The 14,198-nt window shown below is 39.1% G+C and overlaps 1 protein-coding gene across 6 annotated transcripts in view; it reads left to right on the forward strand.

Moving 5' to 3' along the window:
- Positions 1–14,198, forward strand: part of YTHDC2 (YTH N6-methyladenosine RNA binding protein C2) — an 89,498-nt gene that overhangs the window by 27,465 nt on the left and 47,835 nt on the right. For 5 of the 6 annotated variants that reach the window (XR_013346177.1, XM_077817322.1, XM_077817323.1 and 2 more), the window contains exons 17-26: positions 335–417; positions 1,485–1,590; positions 3,884–4,003; positions 4,591–4,863; positions 5,822–5,948; positions 6,655–6,860; positions 7,833–8,028; positions 8,608–8,717; positions 11,752–12,044; positions 13,572–13,749. Coding sequence is in view for 5 of the 6 variants with exons in the window: in XM_077817322.1 (XP_077673448.1) it covers positions 335–417; positions 1,485–1,590; positions 3,884–4,003; positions 4,591–4,863; positions 5,822–5,948; positions 6,655–6,860; positions 7,833–8,028; positions 8,608–8,717; positions 11,752–12,044; positions 13,572–13,749 (1,692 nt within the window). In the remaining variant the exon portion in view is untranslated. The remainder of the gene's footprint in view (positions 1–334; positions 418–1,484; positions 1,591–3,883; positions 4,004–4,590; positions 4,864–5,821; positions 5,949–6,654; positions 6,861–7,832; positions 8,029–8,607; positions 8,718–11,751; positions 12,045–13,571; positions 13,750–14,198) is intronic. The other variant, XM_077817327.1, reaches the window with a different exon arrangement.

Below are 14,198 nucleotides of genomic sequence, written 5' to 3' on the forward strand. Positions count from 1 at the left end.
CCTATGGTAAAGCGAGAGGAAATGCAACTCACTTTCTGTGCTATACTAGGCATTATAAATTAAAAGAACCTGATAGCCAGAAAATTACATTGAACAGATCTGGCTTTGGCTTTAATTTTAAAAAGGTGTCTATATATTCGTAAGAAAGAGAAGTAGGTTCTAAATAAACACTTGGTTATAGTTAACTAGCTTTAAACATGCCCAGGTCCAATTACTGTAATTATTGTAGTTGAATTTAGCTTGATAATTAAGATAATTTACGTTGCTTTGTTTAATGTACCCTATTAAATCCAACTATTGCTCTTGTGATATGAACTCTACCTTAATATTGTAGAAGTCCTTTGATGCACTGAACTGTGTTACCATGCTAAAAATGGTGTGGATTTCAAAAGCCAGTGCCATTCAGAGAAAAGGCAGGTAATGTACAATTCACGTTGAATCTTATTTCACAAACTCGAACTTTGCATACGTTAAATGCAGTAAGGAGGCAGACCATTGCCTTTATAATAGGAAGTATTATGATGTGAACTGTCAATGTATTTCTTTCATCCAAATACAATTAAAATCATTTAAAAGCTTTGTGTCTCTATTATAATATTGGAGTTACTACTACAGGGAAAACATTGAGACTCAAATTAGGCTTGAATAACGTTAAAAGATTTAACCTAACCAGACTTTTGTATTGGGAAAATTGTTATAATATACAAGTCTGAAAATAGAAGTTCACTTATTTGCTTTTTTATTCACAATTCTTAGAGTTTGTCCACACTATAGATGGAAGAATTCTTCTGTTGACCTGGCACCAGGTCTTAAGTCGGCTTAACTATTTTTTTCTCGAGGGTGTGAATTTTTCACATTTCTGAGTGATGTAGCTAGGTTGATCTAAATTTTTGTTGTAGACCAGGCCTTGCTGTTTGCTGGTTTTTGAAAACATTTGGCCCTTATTTTCACTTATACTACAAGCATCACTTTGTGCCACTCTGGGAGTGTAAAGGGGCCTTAGAGAGTGAAAATTACACTTACGCGTACTTTAAAGCCTCTCTTCACTCATAGACTCATATAGAGTTTAAGGCAAGAAGGGACAACCAGATCATCTAATCTGACCTTCTGTATGTCACAGACCCTCCCCACTATCTAGCAACCTCACACTGCTGCCAGAGTCAATCTTAGTATAATTGACAAATCCATTTGTATTTAAGTCAGGTGTTTCTTCCTGAAGAGTTTCCACCTGCTCTCTTTTGATCCTGCAATGGAGTTATAATTGTCCAGTTTGGTGATTTAATTTTTTTGTTTTAGGAAGATTAGATCATTTTTCCTGGAAAATCTAAGTCTGCGTGTTTAAAAAAAAAGTAGTATATTTATCTTTGTGTTAAATGTGCTTGACTGTAGATCTCCTTTTGTTTTTTCATTATGAGCTTTTTTTTTTTACACACTTTTTGTATTTGATTCTCAGCTGTCTTTTTAAGTAATATTTTGTTTCTAAGGGCTGGACGCTGTCGGCCTGGAATCTGTTTCCGACTCTTCAGCAGGCTCCGATTTCAGAATATGTTGGAATTTCAGACGCCAGAACTTCTAAGAATGCCACTACAGGTGGATCGTCACTTGAAAGCTATTATTTTTTTCTGTTGTTTTACCATAAGTCTACGCGTTGTTTTACAAAACATATGCTGGAAAAAAAGGTCCCTGTCTTGAATACTTATAACCTTGGGTATATTTAAGGATGTAAAAATATGATATGGGATAATTTGTCATGTTCCAAGAAAGTGTAGAGGCATTATGGGAGCAGAGATAGGGGCTGGGGAGTAACATAAAACCATGGATGGGTGCTTGGTATCTGAATTGGGAAGCTGCTTAAGGCAAGTCATTCATACTTCTGAGTATGAAGCGGAGGATGGGAGGAGAAAACAAGACGGGCACTTGGAGTGCCTCTGGAGAAGCACAAGTGTAGAATAAAATAAGATGAGATCTATGTGGATAGTTCTAGAGTTAAGTCAATGTTTGTTTTTCCAGGGACCTTTAATTTAATATGGGTATAAAAATATCTGTGAGATAATAAAGAAAATAGATTGCAAGATCTCAGCCTACAGTTAAAATTTGAAGTTGATGTTTCATTTTATCAGCTTACTAAATTGATCTGTTGTAGCATACAGTAACACAGCAGCTCTGCTCCTGAAGCTGGACTAGTTTTAATTTAAAAGAACTGATTTAGTAATTTGTTAAAGGATATTGTCATTTAAAAATCACACTTTCAGAAATTTTTACCTCCAATAATCATGAATAACATTGATGATTCCTATAAGTAAGAGATGAGAACAGTGTATTTCTCAGGTTTTTCCAAATTATTTTGTATATTTGATAGTGCTATAAAGGAAAATGAAAAGGAGTACTTGTGGCACCTTAGAGACTAACCAATTTATTTGAGCATGAGCTTTCGTGAGCTACAGCTCACTTCATCAGATGCATACCGTGGAAACTGCAGCAGACTTTATATATACACAGAGAATATGAAACAATACCTCCTCCCACCCCACTGTCCTGCTGGTAATAGCTTATCTAAAGTAATCATCAGGTTAGGTCATTTCCAGCACAAATCCAGGTTTTCTCACCCTCCACCCCCCCACACAAATTCATTCTCCTGCTGGTGATAGCCCATCCAAAGTGACAACTCTTTACACAATGTGCATGATAATCAAGTTAGGCCATTTCCTGCACAAATCCAGGTTCTCTCACTCCCTCACCCCCCTCCAAAAACCCACCCCCATACACACACAAACTCACTCTCCTGCTATTACCAGCAGGACAGTGGGGTGGATTTGTGCAGGAAATGGCCTTTACTTTAGATAAGCTATTACCAGCAGGACAGTGGGGTGGGAGGAGGTATTGTTTCATATTCTCTGTGTATATATAAAGTCTGCTGCAGTTTCCACGGTATGCATCTGATGAAGTGAGCTGTAGCTCACGAAAGCTCATGCTCAAATAAATTGGTTAGTCTCTAAGGTGCCACAAGTACTCCTTTTCTTTTTGCGAATACAGACTAACACGGCTGTTACTCTGAAACCTGTCATAAAGGAAAATATTACTGTTACTCACACATTTGGGGGGGAAACTCAGGGCATATGTACTATGTGATACTCAACTCACTTTTTTGAAATCAGCTAGATTTCAGAATGACAGTGTATTTATAGTGCGCTAGTTTTACTTAAAAGACAAACTGCAAATGAGATTTTAAAGTAGCTATATATCCAATCACTTTTTAATAAGTATTTTAGTACTTGTGTCATGGATAGTGTAAGGGATAAATGAGCTGTAAGAGTGTGATACTTAAGCTATTTTTTTTCTTTAATTTAAAAAGGAAAAATAGAGACAACTTATTTTTTAGTGTTCACTTCGTCCATTGCCTCTCTATATTAGCGTTTACATAGTGTTCTATCTTCGATGCAGACATATGCAGTACTACAATCTTTTAGTCTAAAGATTTCTTTAGTGATCATGAAAATCTTTAAATCTTTACATTTCTTATTTTTTGGTCTAGCCCCATTGTTAACAAACTTATAAAGAGGCCAAAACTGAGTGTGTAATTTTACCTGTTTTGCTTGCACAATGTAGGTGCTTATGTATTGTATAGAATACTGCATTAATATTTTGATGCAGAGTTGCTTTTTTGCACAGTTTGCATTCACTCCATACCTAATGATTTGTGTTGTGGGAGGAGAAGATATAGTATTTTACCATTTGCTTTGTTAATTACAGATTTTCTCTTTGTTAAGATTTGAATGATGTATCCTATTATGTATATTTAAGGTTGAACGTAAAGTCCATATTCAGTATAAGAAACTGATTTTTTTGGAGGTTTTCGTAAATGGTTTCCATTTTTAATTTATAGGAACTTTGTTTGCACACAAAACTGCTAGCACCAATTAACTGTCCAATTGCTGACTTTTTGATGAAAGCCCCAGATCCTCCGCCATCCTTAATTGTGAGAAATGCTGTTCAGATGCTTAAGGTGAGTAAATGAAATAGATGTATACATTAATATTTTGTTTTTTACCTCTGTTCTTGGTGGCACAGACATTAATGTAGGTGGGAGACTTTCTACATTCAAGAGGCATGCTGTTCCCAGACAAAGCCTCTATTTGGATAGTGGCTTAATGGAAGTCTTCTTGTTAAGTGGTTTCAGGCTTTCACTTTGTGCTGACCAGGCTAATGCTATACCCTGGGTAGGGGAAGATATTCATTTACTCTTCACCAGATGTAACCATCATTTATCCAAAGCCTTTATCCATACTATCCAGGCAAGCAAGGACATAAACAAATAGCTGTTACATCTTTTTTTATTGTTCTCAGGCACTTTTGGGTGGGGGAGGCGCTACTCAGGCACTACTTACTCCTAGAGATTGTAGCCTTCTTGACCATCCTGGCTGAAGGAATGGGGAGGAGGAATAAAGAAGTCATTCCAAACTTGGGTCTGATTATGTTGCTAGTATATGGTATTTTACTAATCCTATCACTTGGATGGTGTGCTCTTCCTGCTTTTATGCTAAACTTGCTAGCTTCTCTTTCCTTTTTTTTTTTTTTTTTTAAAAAAATCAGACAATAGATGCCATGGATACCTGGGAAGATCTCACGGAACTTGGTTATCATCTGGCTGACTTACCTGTAGAGCCACACCTTGGTAAAATGGTGTTGTGTGCTGTTGTTCTGAAGTGCCTGGATCCTATTCTTACCATTGCTTGCACTCTTGCATATCGAGACCCTTTTGTCCTACCTACACAGGCCTCACAAAAACGTGCAGCCATGCTGTGTAGAAAACGTTTTACTGCAGGAACATTTAGTGACCATATGGCACTTCTCAGGGCATTCCAGGTATTATTATTTCATCTACAGAAGGAGTATTGATGGCAATAGTTAGTTTACATATAAAAGTAATGGTACACTTTAAAGCAGGGATGGCCAACCTGAGCCTGAGAAGGAGTCAGAATTTACCAAAGTACATTGCCAAAGAGCCACAGTAATACGTCAGCAGCCCCTCCATCAGCTCTCCCCCTGGCTCCCAGCACCTCCTGCCCACTGGCAGCCCCACCGATCAGCCCCTCCCGCTCCCTCTCCTCACCTCCCAATCAACTGCTTTGTGGCTACAGGAGGCTCGGAGGGGGAGGAGCAAGGGCATGGCAGGCTCAGGGGAGGGTGTGGGAAGGGGTGGAGTGGGGGCAGGACCTGTGGCAGAGCCAGGAGTTGAGCAGTGAGCACCCCCTGGCACATTGGAAAGTTGGCGTCTGTAGCTCCAGCCCCAGAGTCGGTGCCTATACAAGGAGCCGCATATTAACTTCTGAAGAGCCGCATGTGGCTCCAGAGCCACAGGTTGGCCACCCCTGCTTTAAAGTTATAGCTTGACTGTAAGTCCTTTTGTGAAGAATTTCAGTATTTCCTAGTAGACTGTCCCTTTGTAGACTCTTTCCTAGTAGACTCTCCCATTGAACCCACTAGAAATTTTATATGTGAAGAAATTTTTTAATCTATTAAGCATGATTTTGCTGACCTAATTCAACTCTAAATGTTGTAGTTGATGATGTATTTCTAATTTTAAATTACACTTAATCTGTTACCAAAAAGTAATAATTTTGAGATGCATTATATTGACTTGAGAGAATTTTGCTTGATGATAACAGAAAAAACATCCAGATGGCTTAATGCCTTTAAACTTTTGTTTCTCTCTTCAATTGAAGTGCATTGTACTATACTCAAATAAAATGCAATAAAAAATCACATGGAAGATTTGAGTTTAAACACATTTGTAGGCATTTGAAAAAATATTTTTCTGCAGGCATGGCAGAAGGCACGAAGTGATGGCTGGGAGAGAGCCTTCTGTGAGAAGAATTTTCTCTCTCAGGCTACTATGGAAATCATCATAGGAATGAGAACACAGTTGCTCGGTCAGCTCAGAGCATCAGGTAACTAATTAAAAAAAACCCAAGAAGAGGTTTTTGAACAAACTAGATTTATTATGAAGTGAATTATTCAAATTTTAACAAGAATGAAATTCAAGGCCATCCTAACTTCTTCTTTGTGTAATACATATTAATACAGACTCTCAAAAGCCAAGTTTGATCATCGCATTATGCAACATAGCCCGTTTCAGGTTAAACAAGTTTAACACACAGTGAGTTAGTTGGATTCTTAAGTGCAGTTGAGCTTTGAACGGTGCAGGTCCTAAGAAGAAGAAGATGGCTCTAAGATGGCTTTCCTCTCCTGGGCCCAACTGGTGGACTGAACTGGCTTATTGTGGTGTAACTTGGAGTGACCTAATGGCTGTTCTAAATTATTTTGGCTAAAATGGTCCAGGATCTGGTCTGATGTTTCATTGGGATTTCTATTCCATTAAATAACTTACATATACAAGGTCTTCATTCTCAGTATTTTGTATGCAATAAAGAGCCACTTTATTTTAGTATATCAAAGCCCACTAACTTGAAGGGTCTCAACCAAATTGTTGCATTAAATATGGAAATAATACATACTATGTTAGCTAGTATGAAAGTTATAAAAAGCAGTGTGGGATTTCATAAAATAAAGCATAAATACATTGTTTTCACTCAAATGGAAATTTAAAAATGTATGATTTTTAAAACATCCAGTAATCTTTTTTCCTCGGTTTAGGTTTTGTTAGAGCCAGAGGTGGAGGCGATATTCGAGATGTTAACACCAACTCTGAAAATTGGGCTGTAGTGAAAGGTGCTTTAGTAGCTGGGATGTATCCAAATCTAGTGCATGTGGATAGAGAGAACCTCGTATTGACTGGCCCGAAGGAGAAGAGAGTGCGATTTCATCCTACCTCTGTTCTTAGCCAGCCTCAATATAAAAAGGTAACATTTCTAAACGAATAGCCCACAAGTAAGAACAGATTTCGTTGTTTGTGAAAAGTTATAAAAATGTCTCCTCTTAGTTCTCATTCCTTTAAAAGAGCTTGTGCATGCATGAAATAAACCACTATAGGGAAGATAAAGAAAATGTTTTTGTAAATTGGCTGGATGGGTTGTAGTCAGCTTATGTTTTAAAAGCAGTATATGTTTAGTCGTCTTCACCTGGACTGAAACCAGAATCATTTTATCTTGGGGAATGAGACAAAATTACCAAACAATGTCATGGAGTTGTTTTTGAAGATTTATTGACATGTAGTGTTGACTGAGTTTGGACTGACAGTAGCAACTAGGATTTCTGCCCTGAAGCATTAACCTAGATTTTCTTTGGATATTATTGTTTTTAACTAAAGAAACTTGGCTATAAAGCTATAATAAATTTTAATTTTTACTGTACTTTATTTTACAATCCTAAACTATAAAACGGTTTATTGGGCTGCAGATTTGTTATGGCATTTAAAAAAAAAAATCTCAGAGCAGTCACAGTAAATTTAGTAAAAGTCACAGGTTTGGAAGAAAATGGTGTGTAAAGTCATGGGAGTACCATTTAACGAGTGTGCGGATGAGCTATGGGCGGGGGTTCTACCCCGAGGGAATGGGCGACCCTGCAGTGGGGCCGGAGGGCTCTGCAGCAGCAACTCCTATCCCACAGTGTTGGGCCTGACTCCTTGCTGTGGCCATTTCAACCTGGTGTATGGCATTACAGTGCTGCTCGGGTTTGGCCTGGCCACCCTTCCGTCATGATTGGTACTGTGACCCCGTGTGCCACATTGTCATGGACTAATGGAAAAATCACAGTGTCAGTGACACTTTTGTGACTGTGACAACTCTGCAACCAGTTTATTTTAAATTGTTCTTGAAAGTTTTGATTATCTAACAAATAAATGGTACAAGAGCCTTGTTTGCTTTTGCTAACAGATTCCTCCAGCAAATGGTCAAGCTGCAGCAATTCAAGCACTCCCCACAGACTGGCTTATATATGATGAAATGACTAGAGCACACAGGATAGCCAACATCAGATGCTGTTCAGCTGTGACGCCTGTCACTGTGTCCCTCTTCTGTGGTCCAGCTCGGTTGCCAAGTAATGCTTTACAGGAGCCCTCATCCTTTAGAGGTACAGTATACTTGGAATTAGAAGTTTTCAAATAATATACAATACTCTGACATATTGGAACGTCAGTGCTGCTTATACAGGAATATTTAATGCACTTTGGGTAAATTGTGAGGGTCAAAGCCAAAACCATAGCTCTTGCAACCATCCAAAAATGTGTTAATGGTCTCATAGCAAACGTCCTGGAATTTTTTTGAACTATACTATTTAAAGAGTAAATAATGGAATATTAGAAAATGGAAGAAAAAATGAATGCCTTTTGTCCGGTGCATAAGGATTGGACCCTCATTGGACCTGAGGAATAAAAGCAGTACTGAAGTAGAGGTATAGTAATCAAAAAGTAGAGGTAGATACTCCAAATTAAAAAACTCTCTTGTGAGAAGTTTTATAGTAGTAAATTTAAACAGAAAACTTATATTTTAACATTCACTTTAATTAGAATTAGGGAAAAAAGAGAGAATGTTAAACAGAAAAGTTCAAAACTAGTGGGGGAAGAAATTTAATTTTCATATTTAAAATACAAGTACACCATTTAATAAAAATGCTGACTTAACTTTTATTTTTTGAATTATGTTAATTTAGTGGATGGTGTTCTTAATGATAGTAGTGATAGCGAGATGGAAGACAGAACAACTGCTAATCTGGCTGCATTGAAGCTAGATGAATGGCTACATTTCAAACTGGATCCTGAGGTAGGTAATGTATTAACTGAATAATTCTACCCCTTTTCAAGAAGCAAATACTGTTTGCTTTCTGAATCTCTTCCCTTTACTGTGATTTTTAAAATAGTTGGGTCTTCCAGAATTTCATTGAAAATAATTGCGCATCTTTCTTTAAAACACACACAAACATGCACCCCACCCTTAGGAGACCTAAATAGAAATGCTTGGTTGAAATAAGCAACAAGGTTTGGTTTGTTTTTGTTTTTTTAAGGATTCAGTGTGACTGTAGTCAAGGCTTGGGTATATCATATATTGACATAAATATGCTTACTTGCCCACAACTTTTCTTAATGTCTTCGCAAATTATCAGATATATTTATACAAGACAGAAGGGTTTTTTCACAACCTGCCTTCTCCTGAATTAATCAAGAACTGAAGTAATAAATGTAATGTAATGCATTTCTGCTATTGGAACAAATTAATGTCCTTATGCTGCAATGAGATCCATTAATGCAGATACCTGTATGTATGAGTCCTATTGAAGTCTAAGTCTTGGAACCAAATAGGTACAAGGATGTGCATTATCAAATGTAGGATTAGAACCTCATGTTGTAAACGGGCTTATAACTATACAGATCACTGAAAAGTAAGATGGTAAGGGAGAATATATTATAAATGGAATACAGAAACACTGGAAAGTATGAATGAAAGAAATCTGGGATTTTGGCGTGGGGGGGTTATATTTGCTTCCGGTTTGAGTGTCACTTTTCCAAATCTGTTTGCCATCTCCTTTACACCAGAAACCATTGCAAAAGTAACACCACTGTTAAATGTATGCATCAGAGTTTGCTTGGGGACCAAATAAGAAAAAAGTCAGTGAGTCTTCCATTTGGGAATTCCCTTAAAACTTGTTCAGTAAATAAATTTCTGCCCTTATGCAGTGTCTGTTTGTGGGGGTCCATCAAACATTATCGAGATGCACAGGTCTTAACTTTTTTCTTCTGGCAGCTCCTACATTTCCATAAGGGAAGCTACCTTTTGTATTTTCCTGTTTTAACTGCACGCAGCCATTAAGTGAATCCTGTTGAGCACCAAACACACATCAACACTATGCTGCTTCCGCTTCCTTAGGTGGTGCTGCACAGCAGAACCCGGTTAGGTAGCCTGAGGAAAGGAGTAGCAGAAGCTAGAGCAAGCTGGGGGCAAAGTGATCACTTCTGGAGTTGAAGAGGGCAAGCGGAGAGAGCCAAATATGAGAACTGTCATGGGTGAATTTAGAGAGTGCAAATCTTGAGGGAGGTGGGGAATGAGTGGTAATGATAATGATAGTAATTGGGAAGTTGCCAATCTTGAGTGAATCTGGGTTGCGAAAGAATCTGCCTGGGCACCATTGGGCAAATCTGGGTATCAGTTCTGTAGGGAGGAGATGTTGTGGTGCAATCTGGAGTTGGCAGGAGAAGGAAAGGCAGAGATGGTTGGAAGGAAAAATAGGAAATGCTGAGATACAGAGTTTTGTGGGGGAGCAAACAATCTCTTCCCTTTTAAGTAGCAGGTGAAAATACACTAATGAGACAGGCATTTTAGCTTAATGCCCCCTCTTAAAATTGTATTAGGATGAGGAGCGTGGTCTACTAGGCAAAAGCGTATCAGACCCAATACAGACAAATGTAGAGATCTGCAGAATGCTTTTAAAGTGAGCTAGGAAGGCTTTGACTAGTTCACATAATGTCCACACTGAACTGTTAATTAAACCATTTGTTTTAGCTGAAATCTATTTGAAGGAAAGGCATTCAGTTAAGACTTTTTTTTTTTTTTAATCCAACTGTGACAGAAGCGTGCATGTATTTGGAAAGAGAATTAACAGAGAAAAGGCATAAGGCAGGGGCGGGCAAACTTTTTGGCCTGAGGGCCACATCGGGTTTCCGAAATTGTGTGGAGGGCTGGTTAGGGGAGGCTGTGCCTCCCTAGACAGCCAGGCATGGCCTGGCTGCGGCCCCCGCTTCTCACCCCCTGATTGCCCCCCCCCCCCCCCCCGGAACCCCTGCCCCATCCACCCTTCCCTATCCCCTGACCGCCCCCAGACTCCCTGCCCCTGACTGCCCCCCGCCACCCCATCCAACCCCCACTCTCCTTCCTGACTGCCCCTCTGGGTCCCCTGCCCCCATTCAACCCCCTGTTCCCTGCCCTCTGACTGCCCCGAGCCCTATCCACACCCCCGTTCCCTGACTACCACTCCGAATTCCCCTGCCCTCTATCCAACCCCCCCACTCCCTGCCCCCTTACTGTGCTGCCTGGAGCTCTGGTGGCAGACGAGTGAGCCGCGCTGCCCAGAGCACCAGGACAGGAAGCCGTGCTGCCCGGCTGGAGCGAGGCACGCCACCGCGCAGCACAGAGCACCGGGTCAGGCTGCGGCTCTGCAGCTGCGCTGCCCAGCAGGAGCTCGCAGCCCTGCCACCCAGAGCATTGCGCCAGCGGCGCAGTGAGTTGAGGCTGTGGGGGAGTGGGAACAACAGGGGAGGTGCTGGGTGCTAGCCTCCTAGGCCGGGAGCTCAGGGATCAGGTAGGAGGGTCCGTGGGCCAGATGTGGCCTGCGGGCCGTAGTTTGCCCACCTCTGGCATAAGGTAAAAGAAAAACAGGTGAACAAATGAAAAATAGGTTCTAAATAAAAAATTAGAGATGGCAGAGAAATCTGAATAAGGAAAACTCAGGAAACATTCTGTTTTGTTGTATTTATATTTTATATAAAAAAAAATGTTACTTTTAAAATAAAAAGTCAGGAAATAGAATTTCACAAGCAAAGTCATGGGAAAGATTAGATGGAGAAGCAACATAAAAGTGGTTTTAAAATTATTTCGGAAAAAAGTTGGAGAAGTGTATGCAGAAAACAAGACAATGTGATAGGATAGTAGTTTTAAAACTGATTTTCAGTTTTACTCAGAAATTATGTATGCCACATTTTGGACGTTTTTCTCTCTAGAAAATATTGCCGCTTTGTATATTGAGGGGGTGAGGGGTCCTCTATCTGCAATCGGTCCTTTTTAACAGAGGTGAAATTCATTACAGGCTGCCAGTCTGCTTCTGCAACTCAGACAGAAATGGCATAGTTTATTTCTGCGCCGCATGCGAGCTCCTTCTAAACCTTGGTCTCAAGTTGATGAAGCAACTATAAGAGCAATCATAGCTGTTTTAAGTACTGAAGAGCAGTCTGCAGGCTTACAGCAACCTTCAGGAATTGGGCAAAGACCAAGACCTATGTCTTCTGAAGAACTTCCCTTAGCATCTTCTTGGAGATCAAATAGCAGTAGGAAAAGCTCAGCAGAAACAGAATTCTCTGATGACTCTTCTAATGCTGAAAAGTAAGTTGGTAGAAATTAGTGGTAATTTTTTTAGGTGGAGGAGTGCTACCTGTATTTCGGTTTGTGGCAAAATCATGACAGTGATTGTTGAGTAGAGTGAAATAGTACAGTTTTCAATGGGACAAACTGTGAAAAGCAAGTCTGGTTCAAATGTGTGTATTCAACAGAAAATTTCACTTTTCACAGGCGACTACTCACAAAGTGAAAATTGGTCATTCTGTGCGGGTCTCACTTTCTTATTCCACCTGTGCCTACTCACCTTTTTCTCCTCCTCACACTTTTGCTATTCCATTTTAATTCTTCAGTCCCCACTTTGTTTTCATTTATCTCTTTCCTCCAATCTACTCATAAATGGCACTATGAAAAGCCATGCCCTGTTGAGACAGGAGCAAGTTATCAAATTTACTGGTGTAATCATTTTTATACTTTGAAGAAAATGTTACTTAATTTTATTTATGTATTTCCAAGGTACCTTGAATTCTTTCAGGTTATATTTCAGGGAGCATGGTGGAGAAAATAGACCAATAACTATTTTTACAATACAAAGGTGACCAGATTGAAATCAAAGTCATGCCTCAACTAGATATGAAATAAATTCTTATTGTTGTTTTGGTAGGTTTATGGCTGTTCTATAGGTTCCATTCCTCTAGAGGATTCTACAAAGATATGGATAGAAACAGATGTTTTTAATTATACCATGATAAATTTTAAATTTGTCATACAGTTGTTTAAACCTTGCATGATGCCTATGGATCATGATGCTAGCATAGGTCTATTGTGTAGAAACAAGCACTTTTCTTTTCAAAGGCCTTTTTAAAAATAGTTGGTCTGAGGTTTAGTGTCTACTAAATGCAAGTCTAATACTAAGAAATGTAAACTTCAATAATAAAACACCTAACTCTGCTGTGTGGTACGACAGTTTTCGTTAGGCACCTAGCAGAGCTGTACATATGATATATTGTGATGGCATTAAAAATTGCTTCTTGCAGTGGTCTCCCACCATGCTTTGTGTGTCCATAATGTCAAGTCCCCTCAAAAGTAAAATGTTCTAACTTTACAAAAAAAAACAAAAACAAAACACCAAAATCATTTCTTAATTGTCAAACAGCGTGACACTTAAATTCAGAACCAGATTGATTGAGGGGTAGGGAAGGGAGCGATCTGCCTCATGCATCATTAGGAAGGAAGATCAACTGAAAGATCGTGCTGTCCTAAGAAGCATGAGTGGGTATGACAGAATACTATATATTTCCAAATATGTCTGTCCTCTGAGGGGGCAGCTTGCTGCCAGTGCACCCTCTCCACCAAATTTGTCTCTGGAAAGAAGGAGCAGAAGCCCCATCCTCCAAAAACAAATAACTGGTATTTAAAGTTAACTGAAAATTGTTTAACCTGTTTAAGAAATGTAATGCATGTAGTCATTCTGAAGACTCTTGAAGCTTTACATTTTTTTTTTGCTTTGATTGCTGTTTGTACCAACCATTTGTTATGTTGAACAGTTTTATATCTTCACCTATCCTCCCTCAGAGTCCTAATGAAATCTACGTCTCCAGCATTTCACCCGCCACAGAAATACAAAGAAAGAGGTATCTTGCATTCTAAACGAAGTTCAGATGACAGGTCAGATCAGTCATCTGTGAAATCCACAGATAGTAGTAGTTATCCCAGCCCATGTGCCAGTCCTTCTCCTCCATCATCTGGAAAGGTAAAGTATCATTTTATTCATAAATGTTCAACTGTAGAATATCTGAAGTAATCTTGCTGACATTCTTCAGAGGTAAAAAGAACAGTGGACCCTAATCGAGGCTCCTGGTCCCAATGTATAAAGTGCTATACAAATGTAAAGGAGTTCATGCCCCTAAGAGCTTACACTCTACAATAATACCCTTAGTACTATGGTTTGAACACAACAAAATTTATTATCAGAGGAATTCTTCATAGTGTGATGAATTGGAAAGCTTTTGGCATGCAGCATACAGAGCATGTTGCTACATATGTGTGCAAGAATATGTATCTTTCTTATTTACACATATACATTACTACTGAATTAAATTCACCTTGCTTTATCCTCATGGTTTTAGAATAATGTATGAAAATCATTAAATGTCATGCGCTTAATTATTTAGCAATCAGATTATCAAATTCATTAGTAGC

The sequence above is a fragment of the Eretmochelys imbricata genome, chromosome 5 (genome assembly GCF_965152235.1).
Source record: "Eretmochelys imbricata isolate rEreImb1 chromosome 5, rEreImb1.hap1, whole genome shotgun sequence".
In the NCBI taxonomy this organism is placed as follows: domain Eukaryota; kingdom Metazoa; phylum Chordata; order Testudines; family Cheloniidae; genus Eretmochelys; species Eretmochelys imbricata.